The following is a 17,860-nucleotide window of genomic DNA, read 5'->3' as shown; positions in this document are numbered from 1 at the left end:
CCACCACCTCCTCCTCCATCCCAACCACCTCCACCACCTCCCACCTCTGCACCTCTACCTCCTTCATCTCCTCCACCGCACCCCCCTACCCCCCCTCCTCCTCTCCCTTCTGCTTCATCTTATTCTAACCATGTTGAAAAGCAGCAGCCGCCGCCACCTCCTCCCCTACCACCTCCAACACCTCCACCCCTTCCCCCTGCTTTGTCTCCTTCCCTCCTGCGTCCATCCACCTTTATCCTCCCGTCGCTCTCTGAGGCACCTGCTCTGCGGCCCGTGTCCCTCCGGCCACCCCCGCCTCCGCTCCCAGTGGACCCTGAACCTCAACGAAAAGAGCTGAAAGGAATCTTGAAGAATATCCAAAACATTGCAGAAATTGAGAAGTCCGTGGCCAACATGTTCAGCCAGATAGATCAGAAACAGATCCCTCTCAAAAAGATCATGAAGAGCCAGGCCTCTGTGGAATCTCTTGATTCCCTCGCCTCTGTGGATGTATTAGAAGGCAGAGGAGAAGAAGGAGACAGAGAAGGAACAGGTGGAGGATCCGCTCCTCCTCCTCCTCCTCCTCCTCCTCCTCCTCCTCCTCCACCACCACCACCACCTTTACCGATTCAGCCAAACCCAGACATGAACTCCATCATGGAAGAACTTGGGAAAAGATTCCCCTCTCAGTCTACAATGCTCTAGCTTTTGCCTTTCTGATATGGAAAGCACAAGGAAAAGGAGTCTCCTTATATTGTTGCAGGACTCCCACAGAGCTGTCAAGAGATTGATGCTCAAAATAGTTCAGTGCTGTGATGATGTCTTCTGCCATGGCTTTATGTCTACAAAAAAAAAGGAAAGACCTAATATGAACTCTATGGGTGGATGAGACAATTGTCTTGTCTCAAATGATGGCACATTGATAAAAAGACTGGAGAGAAGGTGAAATAGCCAAAAAAGCTTAATCCTACATTGATCAATAAATAGTTGTGTAAACACGGGACATGGCTTCCACTCCACTGTCACTCATACTACTTCAGTCGGGAACTAATCATTTACCAAACCATTTATTACAGCTAATGGAAAATAAGTTGGACTTGGTGTTGATGACTCCTCTCTTTAGATGCTCCTTGGATTGGTAAAACTGCATGCTGTCAGCTGCTGTCAGACTCTGATTTAGAAGGTGGAGGCTGGGGCGGTGGCGTCAGTGTGTTTGCCAGTTGCAGCAGTGTGAGGCAGCATATGTGCAGTGAGAAATAGGTGAGGGAGGACCCTTATTTTAGTGGACTGCCAGAATACAATATATGTGTTATTGTTGTGCCGTTGGCTGCAAATAAATTGAAGATGCAACACAGTCTTTAATGCAACCTCCCACTCCACCCATGTGGAACTGTGTGCCCTGCCTCGGACACGTAATATACCAGTGCAGCATGATATCGAAGGAAATACTTTGGACTCTTAGCCATTATCTATTATGGCCATTGTTGTCAGGTTTGTCCAACATATTTAAAACTTGTGTAACTACTAGAGAAAAAATGTAGTTCACTTATGGTCCCTTTCGTAATAAATGCAGCTGTAGGAAAACATTTCTTAAGAGCTGGTCTTGTTTCATAATGACCACTCTATGATTGAATGGGCTCTGACATTAGCTGAAACCTTGAGACCATAGAGGGGCCATTCATTCAGTCCCTCGTTACCAAGCAGTGAAAACCTAGAGGCTGCAGAGATGAATGAAATTGCTGCAGGCTCAATAAAATAACATGTTAAAATAATTAAAATTACAAATAGAAACATAAACACTTAGTTACCAGCTCCATTTTTTCCATGAATTTTCCATGAAAAAACAAGACACCTGCCGTGTCTCAGTTAATCCTATCTTTCACCGATTCAGAAGCTTTGTCTGCCTGATGTTTCTTCCTGAGTATACAAAGAACAGTTTGACCTTCTTCTTTGGCCTCCGTATCAAAGGACACGCTGCAAAGTGCTTGCCGCGTTACAAAAGTGTAGGTATGTTCATCCTGCGCTCAGAAAAACAAGCTGCCTGTGAGCAGACCCAGTATTTTCCACATTCTGCATGTTCTCACATAGAAACCAGCAACTACGCTAACAATGTATACGTGTATTAATGTATTCATAGCATCGTAACCTAAACCGTCCAGTCTCTGTTGAGTGACAGCTAAAGGCAACATGATTTTTGTTAAGGGATTTCATTTTAGATGTTTTCCTCATTTATCATGCATCTTTTCACCCAGCCTAATGCAATTGGAATCGGAATTATTACTTTTGATGGATACAGAGTGATTTTGTGACATTACCCATATGCTGTAATATTTCCAGGAGAACATGCGTCACAGTGGCCAAGAGAAAAAAACATAGTGAAAGCAAGGCTGAGAGGGGACTAATATAAACATGGATGGTGTCATTTTTGTCACATCACCATTTCATTGCGCAGTCACTCTAAACGTCATATTGGCAAGTGTCAGTGAAAGAAGTTGTCCATTTGGGCTTGAAACCGCCGCCTGTGAGGGCTGAGACATCCACAGAACAGAAGTGGTGAAATGTTTCCTGGTTAACTTTCAGTTTGACTGCTGTCTTTAACATTTCACATCCTTGACAAGTCATTGACATCAAGGCCAACAACAAATTATCCTCAATCATCTGTGCTCAGGGTCTTTCTTGAAGGATTGCGATGTGACTTTGTTGATGGGGGCCCACTCGCTGGCTGATTATGGGTTTGGGTTAGCTTGACACACACCTCCTGGGCTTCTAAACTGGTTGATTGAAGATGCAGCGAGTGTGAAAAGGAAAATCAATCAGAGGAGTGAGGAACATTGTTAAACCTGCCAGCCTGGATTGAACTGTGTAAAACATTGGGTTGCCTGTATTTCCTGTCCTATTCCCTTTGCTTTTGTTTCTGGGTTTGTTTGTTTGTTTGTTTTGTTTTGTTTTTTGCTTCTACAGGAACTTACTGATTTTGTTGTTTTTTATCTAGTGCTTTTACAGTTCAATTATATTTTTTATTATGTTTCTTATCAGTAGGCTTCTTTCTGTCACCCACTTCCCATAATATATAAGATGTTATTAGATTAGATTTAAAGCACTGCAGTATTTATGTAAAGAGTCTATACAAACTTTTTTTTTTTCTTCCAAAAAATGGGCAACTCATTTGTCTGTAGTTCCAAATATTGGCTCCTAGCTCTAAAACATTATTCACAGGCTTTGTCTTTCTGTTGTTCTCTGTCTACCATTGACTCTTAGTCTCAATAATGTCTCTGCCTAAAGGGATAGTTCAGGTTTTTTGAATTGTTGCAATACTGACAGGTCCACAGTCCATTTTGACAGCCCTGTGATAAGAACCAGCCTGAGACATGGAGGCTTGTTCTCTCTCCGTGGTGACAGACGTATATGAACTTCTAAATGGGAGTTTACAAATATTTTGGCTGCTTTATCTCACTACTGGACAGCCTTCTCTGACTGGAAACCCAAGTTCGAAAACTGCTCATTCTCCTGCACCAAAGTCCATAGAGAAAATCTGCAATTTTACACCATGGCACACAGGAGCTGTTGATCCACTGCTGCCTCCATCACTGACTTCACATGTTATCAACTTGAGTGACACAAACTGAACAAACAAGGGCAGCAGTTGGCCAGCAGCTCCCATGTCCCCTCAAGCTAATAATGCTGATATATCGACTTTGGTGTGGTAGAGTGAGCAGTCAAGTTTCTAATCATAGAGTTTTTGAGTGAGCGCAGAGCGGGTGAGCACATACGACCACGTTTAAAAAAAATTTAAACATTTAAAAAACAGAAATATCCCTTTAATACCCCATGTTTACCCCCGAAGAGACTAAATAATGTTAATCTATTTTAAGTTGCACTGGGACAAAGACTGTTTGAGATAATTATTATTAGAATAGTATTTTGTTTACACTATGTGATACAGTTTTATGAACATTTTCTATAGGGTTGTCATTGTACAGGTACTTACTGGGAAATGATTCATATTAAAATACAAAAAAAAAAGTCACAAAACGAGACGTTCATTCAATAAACTGTCAAATATGTGGCACTAACGTAGTGTGCAGGATGTTATTGGTGTTGCCTCAGTGCAGGAATAATAACGAGTGTTATAGTTATATAGTTAGAATTTAGTTCAGTCGCCAAACTATAGAAAAACGCTAAGATTTTGAAAAAGCAGCCGTGGCAAGAACGTATGCAGAGGTAGTCGTGAACAAGTGTGATACATTCAGAGCATAATAATGAGGAAATATAATGCTCCACTCACCTCACATATAAAATGGAAGTGTCTTTTATTATGAAGGCCACATCAGGTCAAAGCAGTTTATTGGCTCGTAGTTATAAATTGGAAAATACCTTTATTGTCGACAAAATGTCTTGCTAACATAAAATCTACTCAAGTTATGATACATATTTCCGTTTTAAAGGTTTGCTGTGTCTAGGTCAGTTAATAGGGCTCTCACTACAATGCTATGTGTTTTAGTTTTAAAAGGGGTAGTTCAGGGTTTGGTTTTTATAAGCACCCTCTGCACTGAGAACCAGTCTGAGACACTGAGAATATGGAATATGTTGATCTCCTGCTGCCTCATTTGGTTAGTTTCTATCACTTGGATATCACAGTATGAAACATTAGTACCCACTGATGAAGGTTGCAGTGCCTGTGGGACTTTTCCTTTCGACTTTGGTGTGGGGAGTGAGTAGTTAAGCTTTTATATGTATGCATCAGGCCTCATAAGCTGTGTTTCGGTTTGGTTTGGCACAGTATCGTACGGTTTGGAATGGTAAAGGCCAAGTTATTATAGATAACAAACACTAACGAAATAACGTTCATTAACTGCTATAAAAACAAAAGCTAGAGTTTAAAAAAAAAAGGATAACTAACTGAAACTGAATCGTGTGTTTCTAAAACGTATTAAAACTAACTAAAAGTGTAGTGAAAATGTGCCTAGTTTTCATCTGTATAAATGAATTCCATACATAATCCTTTTGGGTTCATTTATTTTTTCTCTGCTGGCAATTTTAAAAGTTAGTGTTTGAGACAGCATTTTCACTCATAATAAAATGTTTTCGATTTGTTTTTGTTTACAGTGTTGGACATAAATTAGGCTGTGCAAGTTAAACATGTTGAGTTGGTTCATCTAAGTGAAGCAAACCTTTAATCTAGGGGTTTAATGTTTGTTTTTTGTTTTTTTTCCCTCACTGTAGATAGAGTGATAGAATAGAATGATTGAATGATAGTGATTCAGACAAAATTGTTATAGATCATCACAAATACACACAAGGACCTCTTCGACAACATACTGTATAATTTAAACCACACTTATTGAGCTCTTCCTGTTGAATCACGCTGTCACGATAAAGACACACTTTATACCGGCTGAATTTAGCAAACGCTCTTTACCAGGACTGTCACCTGTAACTGCCTGACACGTAGCTATGTAAATGTGACGCGCAAAGAAGTAGTTTGTTCTTTACGTGTGCATGAAAACTAAAAATAACGTGCCACAAAGACATAAAAATATCAAATGCACAGGTGAGGGGAGGGCAAAGAACCAAAGACGTTGAAAAGAAACACTGATCTTGTACAAAAAATGAAGCACAGCCAAGAAAAACATTCAGGTGGCGGGTGATCGCAGGAGCACAGATGTCGAGATCAAACGTCAAACACCACCACGCTGTCTCAAAGTGACTTTCACTTCCTCGGGTTCACTCAGCCCCTGCATTTAGAATTTATGAATATTTAAAAGGCAAGGAGAATAAAATACACATTGCAAATGAGAGCTGTAGAAATGTACACAAAATGGAAAGTGTGAAATAGAATCTTTTCACTTCTTTCAAATATTATCACACCTAAATTATATTAGACATTTTTAACGTGTGTGGGTTTAACATCTAATCCACAGTTAAAAAATGCAGAGGTTAATTGGACACTCTAACTTGCCTATAGGTGTTTTTTGTCTCTGTGTGTGTTGGCCCAGCGATGCTACCTGTCCACGGTGTACCCTGGTTTGGCACCAGCAGCCCCCGCTGTGGAGGATAAAGCTGTAGATAGTGGATAGATGGTATTTGAACGGCTATGAAGTGAAGTAGGGATGTTGTTCCATGAGTTTTGGCTACTATACCACATTTAAAACTTACCATTGTTGGCTCTGAATAGCTGTGAATAAGATCTGGTGTGATAAAAGTGCATTTTATATTAGAAAAAACATAATGAGATGTTGAAAGAGCAGTGGTTCTCAAACCAAGTACCACCTGAGAAAATATTGACCTCTGACTTTTCAGAAGAGGCAGATTTAATCCCACTAGAGATAATTTGCTTCCTTACATAATATTTCAGACACTGCACACTAAAAATGCAGCCTTGATGTGAAACCAGAGACGTGAAATACAGAAAAGGGAATTTATTTTATTTCAGAATAAAAGTCTGTCTGTGTTTCACTCTGTAAATGTGAAGGTAAATCACAAGTCAAATATTTTCATGTGTTTTTACAGCATTTCTACTTTTAAAATATGTTTTACTTTCAAAAGATATGAAGACGGGTTTGAGGATTTTAATTTGTGACCCTTTGCATCTCATAAACAGCCTTTGCTTATTTTCACCATTATGTTTTCCTAATTAATACAATGAAGCGTTTAACCTTAAAGTCCTTTCATAAGAGGCTGAACAGTGCACATGTAGAACAGGTTGCAGGCAATGCTGCTGTTTCAGGTGAACGGGCTGTTGCAATGTTTGACTTTATAATTAGCTTTCAGCCTCACCTGCTCATCACACGCACATATTAAGTTTTATCGTCCTGGAGACACTCATTCAGTTCTTTTCCTGTTGTATTTGCTGAAAGCGCTGATGTACTGTTTTCAAAGCTGCGTCTGTGTGGAACCCCCCCCCACTAATGAGGTGCTCCATGTGTCAAACACTTCAAGCGTTGGAGTGAGCTCTTTATTAGCGGTTGTCAGTAGCCAGACACCTTGTGCACTGGCCAAGGACTGGACTGTACAGTCTGAACACGAGTGTTTTGAGCTTTGACTTTCAATCAAAGACAATTCACTGGTACAGTGTGAGGCAGAGGCAGAGGCAGTCGCTGGTCTTTGAGACGGGGGGAAGCTCATTTCAGGCCCAGTTATTTATACATACATACATTCTGTCCTCCTTTTCCTTTTGTAGGGAATAAATGAACAACCGGAACAAAGAAATGCTATTTTAGCATTTTTTATTTAACAGTGAATATATGTACAAACTGAAATGGCCTATAACGCCGAGCAAATAAGACACAGCAGGCTGCTGTTTGTTTGTAGACTTCACTCGCAAAATCCACATGGAACTGAGACTGAAAACGCTCCGGTGTTGTGTTAATTTCTACAATGCTGCCATCACAGTTCCTCCAGTCATCATGCATCAGCCCGCTGCTCCATTGACTCTCAGAGATGCTGAGCTTTCCTGGAAGTGACGATTTTGACGCATTTATCCAATCAGTGTCTCACTCAAGAGAATCACATCAGACGATCTGTGATAAATGGCTGATTCTGACGCGTACATATTTGACATATCATCACACTCTTGTGTTTGGAGATTGTTTGCGTTCAATGAAAAGTAACTGAAGTCAGCATGAAAAGACCCTGGATGTCTATAGAAGACGTTCTGTCCTCAGCGACTTTAGACACTGACGTGAAGAACAAAATCAGTGTTGAAGATTAACAGGGAAAGGGAATCGTAAAATAAGGGGAGGAGAAAACAAAATCTTTTTTCACAGACCACTGGTACGTCTCTGTTTGAGTACGGCCGAAGAGGAATCGCCTCTGGTGTGAGAAGCTCTCAGACAAGATTCTCTAAACTGGTGCAGTGGACACCCAACTTGACAGGACCACATTACCAGGATAAATGAACTGTCCCTAACATACCTTGTCTCAGGTGAAACCAACAACCTGAAAATGGGAGGGGTGAATGATCTGCATTGTTCAACTTAACGACTCTGTAGACCGGTATCAGCGTCAGACCTTAAATATAGTCACAACTGAAGAAGCCTCTTATGGACCAAATTCAACTTAACTCAACTTAACTCAACTTAAGTACGCAACAGGATAAATAAAGTGAAAGAAAATGGATATCCATTAATTTTCAATGATCATATTTGCCTGTTGGATGTGTTTTTGCTTCGTGTTTGCTGTAATCGTCCTTGACTTTTTGCAACATTTACAACAGAAAGTGGAATATTTTTGACTGGTGATTTACTTCTCTATAAAGGAGCCTGAACTGCAGCGTGAAAAAAAGAAATGAGGGGGGTAGAAGGGTGAGGTGGAGAGAGAGAGCGAGAGAGAGAGAGGGAGGATGCTGAAAGAGGCTGTTAGAGTGAAAAGAGGAGTAGAAAAGGCAAACGAGAAATGAGGTGAGGGAGCAGCTCTGTGAGAGAGGGGGGGCTAAAAAAACTGCAGGAAGAATGAGTGTTTCTGGGCGTCTTAGTGGAGTGTGTTCTTTTAGAGCTGCAAGACAAGGTGGAGAGTAGACAAAGAGTGGGAATCAATCATGGCATGTACGTGTGTGTGTGTGAGAGAGATATCAGATAGCTCTGTGTGTGTGTGTGTGTGTGTGTGTTTTTGTCTGGAAAGAACCTAATTATGTGTCTTTCAGAGCAACAAGGACACGGAGGCGGACTTATCTTCACTCACTCTCTCACTCACACAAACACAGATGATTGCACTCTACACACACCGCCAGTATAGCTGACATCTATAGCCTCAAGTGTACATACATACATTTAGACAAAAAGGGTTTAATTTAGTTGAGCTGCCAGATGCTTGAGTGCATCTATGCATTGACCTTGTTCAACTGGATAATCATCTATACATTTTTTTTTCCCATTAAAAAGCGCTTTGTTGATGAATAAACGTGTGTATGTCTGCATGTTTACGATGTACAGCCGATCACAATTGAGTTGATTTTGTGAAGTGGTTTTCTGGCATAAACCATGACCTTGTCAGGACCTGTGTTCCCCAGCTGTGTTTCCATCATGGTATAGTTTGGTTTGGTACAGTACGGTATGGTTAGCGGTAGAGTGCTATTTAAAATATTGCCTCGACTTTGATTGGGATATTTTACACAGTTGCAAGGGAGTCAGCTCACTGTCTTGGATCTAGCTCCATCCTGAACCCTGTACCATTTTCCCCTGTTACCCCAAGGGAAGGGTGCCCAAAAAAAATGGAACGGTAGGGTTATTTTGGTATTTGTAATGGAAATGGAAAATCTATTTGTACCAAACCGAGCCATTCCACTTGATGGAAACATGGCTATGGAGACCAAAACCTGGTCGTATTGAGGCAGAACCTGGTTTTTACTGGTGAAGTTTCAGGCTAAGATTTGAACTGTGTTTATGGATAAGCATCAGGTTAACACAGAGAAATCCCTTCAACCTAACTCATCACAGACTCCAGGACTCTCTTCACTGCTCTGCAAAACCTTTATAGCAAAAACACCCCAACAGTAGTCACACTTATGACTTATGGTATGATGATGATTTCTGTGCTCTGTTTTTTGATGAGTTAATAAAATGACACATCACATTTTTATGGCTTTGATACCATCACTTTTTAATACCACGGTATACCTTGAAATTGGTAAGTGGCCCATGCTTATTCACACTCCAAGATAATTCATAGGCGTATGTGCGACCATAAATCAGGCTATACATGCACAGACTGTACATTATACATGCATGTGTTGGGTCCATTTTTCCTAATCCTGGTGGATTAATTCATATTCCTGCATTCTTATGAATTAGATATTCCACCCACTGGTCATAAATTACATGTTTTTTTATTATTATTATTGTGGTGCCCAATATTGAAATGCCTTGTCCTTGTTTTTCTCAACAATGGGATGAGCTCATTTGGCTTGTAAATGAGATGTGAATATTTCATATTTATGAAGCTATAACCAGACTATTTATCAAAACAGAGCAACAAAATAAACAGTGGGTGACAGTGAAGAAAGACACAGCTTCTTTTCCCCCTGCGCCATCAATTTACCTCAAAAAACACACTATCTCTATACATTCACTTATATGCAACTCAACTTCTTGCCTTCTTCTTGAAAACTGGGTTAAATATCACAAACGGTCCATTTAAACATAATATTTCTGTTTGCAATAGGGATTATTTACTGAACCAACATTCATAACATTGATTTATGCTTTTCTTTTTTTATTCTTCCAGGCGAGGCTTTGGACAACAGGAGGTACGTGACGGCTTTGCACGCTACAGTTGCATGTGTGATTGATGTTTTCTTCTCATCCTCATCCCGATCTCGACACATTCCCTCCTTTCCTTCCTTTCATTTTCCTCTGTGTGTGATGTAATTAAGGCAGAGCAGCTTGTTTTCTGGATCGTGATTTATTTGATCATGTTTTAACATAAATTACACGCTGCCCATGTTTGAAGGCGTGCAGTGACGTCAGTGACTTCAGTGGTGGATTACACGTTAAAGTGTAAAAACACAAATGTGTCAACTAACAAAATCAAGCATTCTGTATAAAGTGCTAGTTGACCTTTTTGACTTTAGTTGAAAGAAGTTGGTAATCCGTGTATGTATATGCTTTGAAACTGCAGTATTTAAAATTATTTACAGATGTTTTGGTTTCATTGGGCCAAAAAGTGATTTGGGCTCCTACCTTGTGGTATATTTCTGGTTTCATTGGGGTATGACATATTATTTTAAACATTATAGCCCTTTCAGCCCATTTTTCCCCATTGGAATAACACGCGGCATTCCAGTTACCAAAAAAAAAATGTTGTGCTCCTACCTTGATGCTGAGGGGATATTTGTTGTCAAAATCCCAGTTAGTTGAGGTCTGACATAGTTTAAACACTGTTTGCCCTTCACAGGTATTTCAAGAGGTGAAAAATAACCTATTTCTTTATATAAAAACAACTTTGAATAATTCTTATTACAGTTATTTCAAGCCAATGGTGTATATTTGCTATTACTAGACAGAACATATATATGCTCATGTTATGACGGTTTAATCCAGAGAAATGCAGCTGTAATCGTCATATAATTCCATCATACAGCATTATCAGGCCGTGCACGCGGACCCGGATCCGATTGGCCGTGACTTGCCAAAGGCGACCCGATAATGAGGCATGAATGTCTTAAAGACTAAACTAGACTTTAGGTAAATTCAAATGAAGCATTTCAAACAGTAATAAGTCACAAAATAGAACATTTGAACTCCGCAGTGGATCAACAACTGGATTTACTGGTGGTATCGTAGCAGTGTGCAGCTTACAAAGCAACACCAACTTCAGTTTCCAATGGGATAAAGCTGTCCAAAAGATCATTATGTCCTTTTAAGCTAAGGCAGATTTACATTAAGTTACCCTTTTGTTAAGTGGCTAAAATCAGTTTTTCCTCATCACTGTCTTTAGTGAGCATTTGCTTCATGTGCACACAGCAGTCAGATGTATGGTACATATAAGTGATACCGACTATAAGAAGATCACACAACCGCCCTTTAAATAAAACCGCACTATCGCTTAAGTCTTAAACGTAAAACAAAAATGTCATAATCCTAAAAAGTATTACTCAATGGAAGACAGTTTTCTTTGTTCAACACTTACAGCTGATAACACAGTGGTGATCACAGTTTTTCTTGTCTGCCAGCAGTCATGCCTGGTTTATGCATTTAATATTTCTGAATGTTTCAATGTAGACCAAACTAAACAAACAAACTGATAAACACTAAATAAAACACACATGCATGCATCCACTTTTCAAGGTGCAACATCAGTGATTGATTTTCTGTTTCCAAAATAAATGTATACACCACACTGAGGGAGAACTCCTAACTCCTTTCATTTGTCTTGTCATCCTCTGCTTTTCTTTGCCTCTTGCAGACTCAACAACTTCTGCGACCTTCTCTGCTCAGACCTGAGGTACTCTGTCTCTCTTTCCTTTTCTTTTTCACTACTGAACGCTTCTCTTGTTGCAATAAATAAGCTGGGCCTAAATGCAGAACACAGGGCTGAAGAAGAGAGGGTTTATTATTCAGTGAGGGGGGGGACGGAGGTGGACGGGGAGTGGAGGAGTTGCGGGGCAGAGCCAAGCGGGGAGTGAAGTCTGTGCCGCGTGATCAGGGTTTGATGGGCGACGAGCGGGCAGGCGAGGTCTGAGGATCGAGGAGAAACAGAGGAGCGGTGAAGCAAAGCTGCTTTGTGTGGCTGGTAATGTTGCGAGCGTGGCAGGTGGGCAGACGAAGATTAGCTCAGAGGTAACACGAGGAAAACACTCAGAATACACAAATCTAAGCTGCCGCAGTGTTACCCACCAGACAGGCTGCAACAAGCATGGGCTGGAGAAGGAAGAGGATGCACTGATGAGTAGATGGATGGCAGGTGTGCATGCTGATCAGCAATCAGGGAGAGAAGAAGAGCGTCACAAGCGCTGTGCAAAATGTCCTCGTATGTGGACGCAAAATTAAATGTTGTGTTTTTTAATTTGGGCGTGCGCACATGTGCATCAAGTAGACGCAGAAGAAGGAGCTTTCGTGTCTGTTCATTATTCTTTTCAGTCAGTCAGTCATCATCTACCACTTTTTCCTCCACCAGAGGTTCGCGGGGGGTGCTGTGCCAGCTACATCAGGCGATAGGTGGGGTACACCCTGGACAGTTCACCAGTCCATCGCAGGGCCACACACAGATAGAGACAAACAACCATTCACTCTCACACTCACACCTATGGTCAATTTGGAGTGTCCAATTTACCTAATCCCCACATTGCATGTTTTTGGACTGTGGGAGGAAGCCGGAGAACCCGGAGAGAACCCACACACACACGGGGAGAACATGCAAACTCCATGCAGAAAGGCCCTTGTTACAACCGGGGCTCGAACCCGGGTCTTCTCGCTGCAAGGCAAGAGTGCTAACAACTATACCACCGTGTGGCCCTTCATTATTCTTTTTTGGAATGGAAATACAACAGTAACAAAACAGAAACACGTCATGTTTACTGTTCATATGAACATCCATCCACATGACGATCGGGCATAGACCAACCCTCTCAATCAGAATGAAATTTGTTTCCGAATTGGCCGATCAGAGTTTTGCAGATTGGCATGTTTACATGACATATTTTTATTCCCGATCAGGCTTTCATTCTGATTACTTACGTCCTGCAGGATTCATGCAAAAAGGAACAGTGCAGGGCCGGTTTCAAACTGTCACAAATCACTTTAAAGTGGAACTATGCAGGATTTTTACCCTAATTGAACAGTTTCCGAGTCACTGTGATGGTTAAACAGCGTGACTCTAAAACAATTTCCCCTCGGGGATGAATAAAGTATTTCTATTCTATTCTATACAGCTTGTGTTTGCGGCTCCATTGAAAATAAATGAACATGGCCAGGAGAGAGGAAGGGAGGGGGCAGCATCAGCAGTGAGTTTTTACGACCGTGAGGATAAAGCGGTGGACGATGGATGGATGGATGTTGATCGTGGTGTCATAAAAATATGTACTCTGAAACAGTTTGAGGAGCTCTGTAGAGAGAAAGGCCCAAAAAGCGACCGGACTCCACTTTAAATCCACGGAGATCAAGCGATATATCGCAGAACTTAGCTGAATGTATCTGACACTTATAACGCTCCCAGGTGCTTTTCCTGAGTATAGAATCATTTCAGACCTCAGTTTTCCGACTTTCCCTTATTCAGTTAGAAATTGCAATAAAAGCATGTAAAATAAACAAATTAAAGCTGGTAGGTGAAGTAATCACTACACAAGCTGTAGCCTGTTGGTTCCCATCGCTATGTCTTTTAATATATGTTCACCTTGAGCATGTTCTGTGGCAGTGATCCACCTCTGCCGTCTCTGATCTGATAAAATGCTTCTCTCCTTTGCTGTCACAACAGCTGTCCTCCGTCTTCACTTTTTATGAACACAGTTGCCTGACGTGTTGCCTGATACATATGTTGCCTGGTATATACGTCCAGGGACCTTCCTGCCAAAGTCCACTTTCCTATCCACTTTATCTTGACCTTGATAGAAAGCATCCAAGATTAAGGAAAGATGTTGAGGGGAAGCCTTAGGAAAAGACAGCTGTGGTCTTACATTGCATAAGCTGTGGATCTGTTTGTGTTGCACATCATTTCCACAATAAAACTTTGTTGGAAATAAATAAATGGAATCAGGGAAGTGCTTTTACTTTGAAATGGGAACAGGGCATGTTGTGTTTGTGACATAAATGACAGATATAGAGGTCGGCACTATGAAGAAAGATAATTCCTACTGCCTTTTTTCTTAAAAAGCAGATATTTTGCATATGTTTCAACTTTGTAATACTCTATACTTCTTTTTTTGGTTATATTCTAGTAAATAGATTGAGAAATAATTATGTAAGGGTCATCACATTGCTAAATCCCAAAAAACGAATGGTGTCCGAAAACGTTTGTACACTATTATTATTATATTTCTAAGTTCAGTTTTCAAACCACTCGGGGTTTGATCTGATCTGTTTCTTCCCTCGATTCCACTCTTCAGGTTGGATTTTCCAATCAAAGACGTTCCTCCTCTTCTCCTCCAGATTACGTTTCTCCATGTTATAAACTGCAAGTTTGAGACGAGTGAACCGTGAATATATATATAAAGGGACGTGACATTCAAATGCCGATTGTTTTCAGCCCCTCCGTTCATCCTCACACTGTGACGGCTGAGGTACCAACAGTTTCATGAATCGCACGAGCAGCTTATCGCGCGATGATTTCCGTGGCCAGGTCTGCGTCTGTTTTTATGACAGCTTGATAAATGAGGGCCAGTGTGTGGGCTGTGAAGCTGTGAGGGAAGCATCACAACTGCAGAGCAACAGCTTCACACAATGAATATGTAATCAATATGAAGAACTGTGTGTTCTAAGTACTAATTATGGTTTGTCAATCTTACAGGAGTTGTCGATGGAGTCTGGCATTGACCCTGGTCAGGACTACTACACACAGGATTATTACAACTATGATCACGGGTCAGTTTCCTGCACACACTCTACACCACATACTGCTGTGTCTGTTATCTTCACTAATGTCCATCTATGTATGTTCATGAGAGGCTCACTCAGCTTTTAGCCACTTATCAAAGGCTCTGTTATGTTAAGAATATGTTTTCTGTCCTCTCTCGCTGTTAGAAAGCCTTTTCAGTAGCACAGGGGCTACTGTTCTACTGAATCTTTGTTTGATAGGTTTATGTCAGGGTTGTAACCTCAAACTAATGATTTCAAACACCACAAGTGACAACATGACACATGGAACACACTGATGAAGGCAACAGTGGATCAACAGCTCACGTGTGCTGCGATGTAAGAATCGCTGTTTTTCTCTCTGAGGTTTGGTGCAGGGTTACGAGTGGTTTCCAACTTAAAGTTGACATTGAATGCTTGTATCACACATATATGTTAGTTATGGAGGTCTACTTACATATATTAACTTGTTTTCATGGTTAAAAACCTCCTAGTCACTGCAAACGAGCCGATCAAGATATCTCCTCACTGACGCTCTCGTCAGCCGCGCTGTTTCAGACCAAGACCACACCCCCAGAACGTGGACTGTGTTGTGATTGGCCAGCCAACGAGAGCTTTCCCACTGTCCTGTGATTGGCCAGGTACCTGGAAGTGACGTAATAGATATGCCAGCTCTCAGATACACAGCTCCCCCTCTGGCACAGTGGATGCTCTGCATCTCAGCAGCTACAACGAGAGTAGTTCTTCTTCTTCTGCGGTTGAATGTACGCAACCGGATGTGCCCGGACTAGTGCCGCACCAGGAGGCGCTACAGTGGTGAGAGGAGTGGTGAGGATTTCTGATGACATCATCAGCATAGGGAAGTGCCGATCCGCTTCGCAGAGCCCAGGAAAACAATAAAACACTATTTTCTCAGCAGTGGCTGAACTGTTTGTTCTGAAACTTTAGGGTTTCATAAACGAGGTAATGACGCAGATACACACACAAACGCAGCGTTAATTGGAGCTTCCGGTCTATGTCACCTTTAAGTTTCCAGCCAGAGAAGGCTGTCTATCAAGGCTTAAATGGGTGTATGTGTCCTCAAATAGCTGCCATGTTTTCATTGAAACCCTCTTCTCAAGCTGCAATTATCCCCTGAAGTTTTTCTTTATATTTAAAAACAGCTCAACTCAAAAAAGGCAAAAAAAAGGCATTTCCTGTTTCAGTCCTTCTTTCAGAGTGATATGAGATAACGCCAGTATGGAGACTCTGTAACCAGAGTAGTAGATTGTGAAATTACCCTGGTGTCATGTGTATATTGCTGATAAGAACCTGCATCTATTCAGGGGGCATTTGACCCTGGGAGTGAACACTGGTTTATCTATTGCCCGCTGACGATAGAAACTAGATTTCGGTGTGTTTCGGATGAAATGTCTTCACACAATGGAGCACAATTTAATTTCCTTCCTGCCACATGATGCCAGAGTCTAGTGTTTGCACTTCATCCAGCAGGGCCTCATGTCAGCTCTGCAGCAGCTGCTTTGATACTGAACTGATGGCATCGCTCACACTGTGTGTGATGTTGCCCTGCCTCATGTTGGCCCTCCAGCTGGTGCCGCTCACAGGAGTGTAACAGATCTGTAGCAACTCTGACACCGAAAACTGGAAGCCTCGAATATCAGACTGCACAAGTCTTACGTAGACTTCAACCTGCTGCTGCTGCTGCAGGTGCTTAGCGCTCATTACTTTACTTACATCTCAAAATATACGTTAATTTTCACAATCTACACATCAAACATTATAAAAATACAGTAATGTACTGTATATTAAACACAGTCACACTTGGAGACACATTCAATCAAAGCATTTATGAACAAGACCTCCAATGAATCACTGAATCCCTTGCATGTGTGTGTGTTTGTTACCTCTGTAAGATCTTTTCCGGCACCGACACTGACCTTGTCAGGACCAGTAGTTCCGTAGAGACCAAAACCTGGTCGTAATGAGGCAGAGACCAGTTTCTGAGGAACTGGTTAGGTTTAGCGCTAAGATTTCAATTTAAATTATGGTTTAGTTAAGAGTAGGGTTAGACATTAACTGGTTATGTTTGTTTAGGCTGTCCAAATGTGCAGTGTCCTCAGAAGAACAGCTGATTATACCCGTCTGTCTGTCTGTGTGTGTGTGTGTGTGTGTAGGCACCCAGCCATCCACCTTTGATGCATTGTGTAATTTTCATAATTTTAGCTGCAGACGCCCGGGAACTTGATTTCATGCACCCACCTTCACTCCCACATAAATACACACACACAGCCACACACACACAAACACATCAATTCTGACATGGCAAACATCCATCACTCGCTCGCTCACATGCACGCACGGTGAGGAATGCTGTCTCACTCATTCGTATCATCTCACACACACACACACACACACACACACACGCACACACACACACGCTTGTGCACTGAGTTAATACAGTAGCTGCTAATCAGGCAGCCAGCCATGGAAGCAGACAATGGGCCAGATGCTGTTGGCCGAGAACAACATTTAACCTCATGTACACAGTAGCAGCAAATCACAGTGTGTGTGACCCCAGTGGAACTTTGATTCAGGTATAAATAAAAGGTGCAGGTGCTGAATGCTAATTTTAAAGATACACAGACAATTTCTCTTTTTATTTCATCCCTCATTGACTATGAAACATTGTAAACATTTATCTGCATGACTCAAAAAGAAAACAGTACAAACGGTTCTAAACGCCACTGCTAGGCTATAAAGCAGAACTATGCAGGATTTAACGATGCTGTCTCCACTACTGCCCCCTACTGCATGTGACCGGAAAAACACCCGGAGTCCTCAGAATCCGGCGGTCTCACGAGAAATACTACACACATTCA

The 17,860-nt window shown here is 41.5% G+C and overlaps 1 protein-coding gene across 1 annotated transcript in view; it reads left to right on the top strand.

Moving 5' to 3' along the window:
• LOC131448705 (protocadherin-15-like) overlaps positions 1–17,860 on the top strand; it is a 227,526-nt gene that overhangs the window by 199,610 nt on the left and 10,056 nt on the right. The window contains exons 36-38 of the mRNA XM_058621382.1: positions 10,201–10,222; positions 11,881–11,919; positions 14,917–14,990. Coding sequence (XP_058477365.1) covers positions 10,201–10,222; positions 11,881–11,919; positions 14,917–14,990 — 135 coding nt within the window. The remainder of the gene's footprint in view (positions 1–10,200; positions 10,223–11,880; positions 11,920–14,916; positions 14,991–17,860) is intronic.

The sequence above is a fragment of the Solea solea genome, chromosome 21 (genome assembly GCF_958295425.1).
Source record: "Solea solea chromosome 21, fSolSol10.1, whole genome shotgun sequence".
NCBI classification, from domain to species: domain Eukaryota; kingdom Metazoa; phylum Chordata; class Actinopteri; order Pleuronectiformes; family Soleidae; genus Solea; species Solea solea.
Note: the sequence above shows the minus strand (reverse complement) of the source record. Positions and strands in the feature narration are given on the sequence as shown.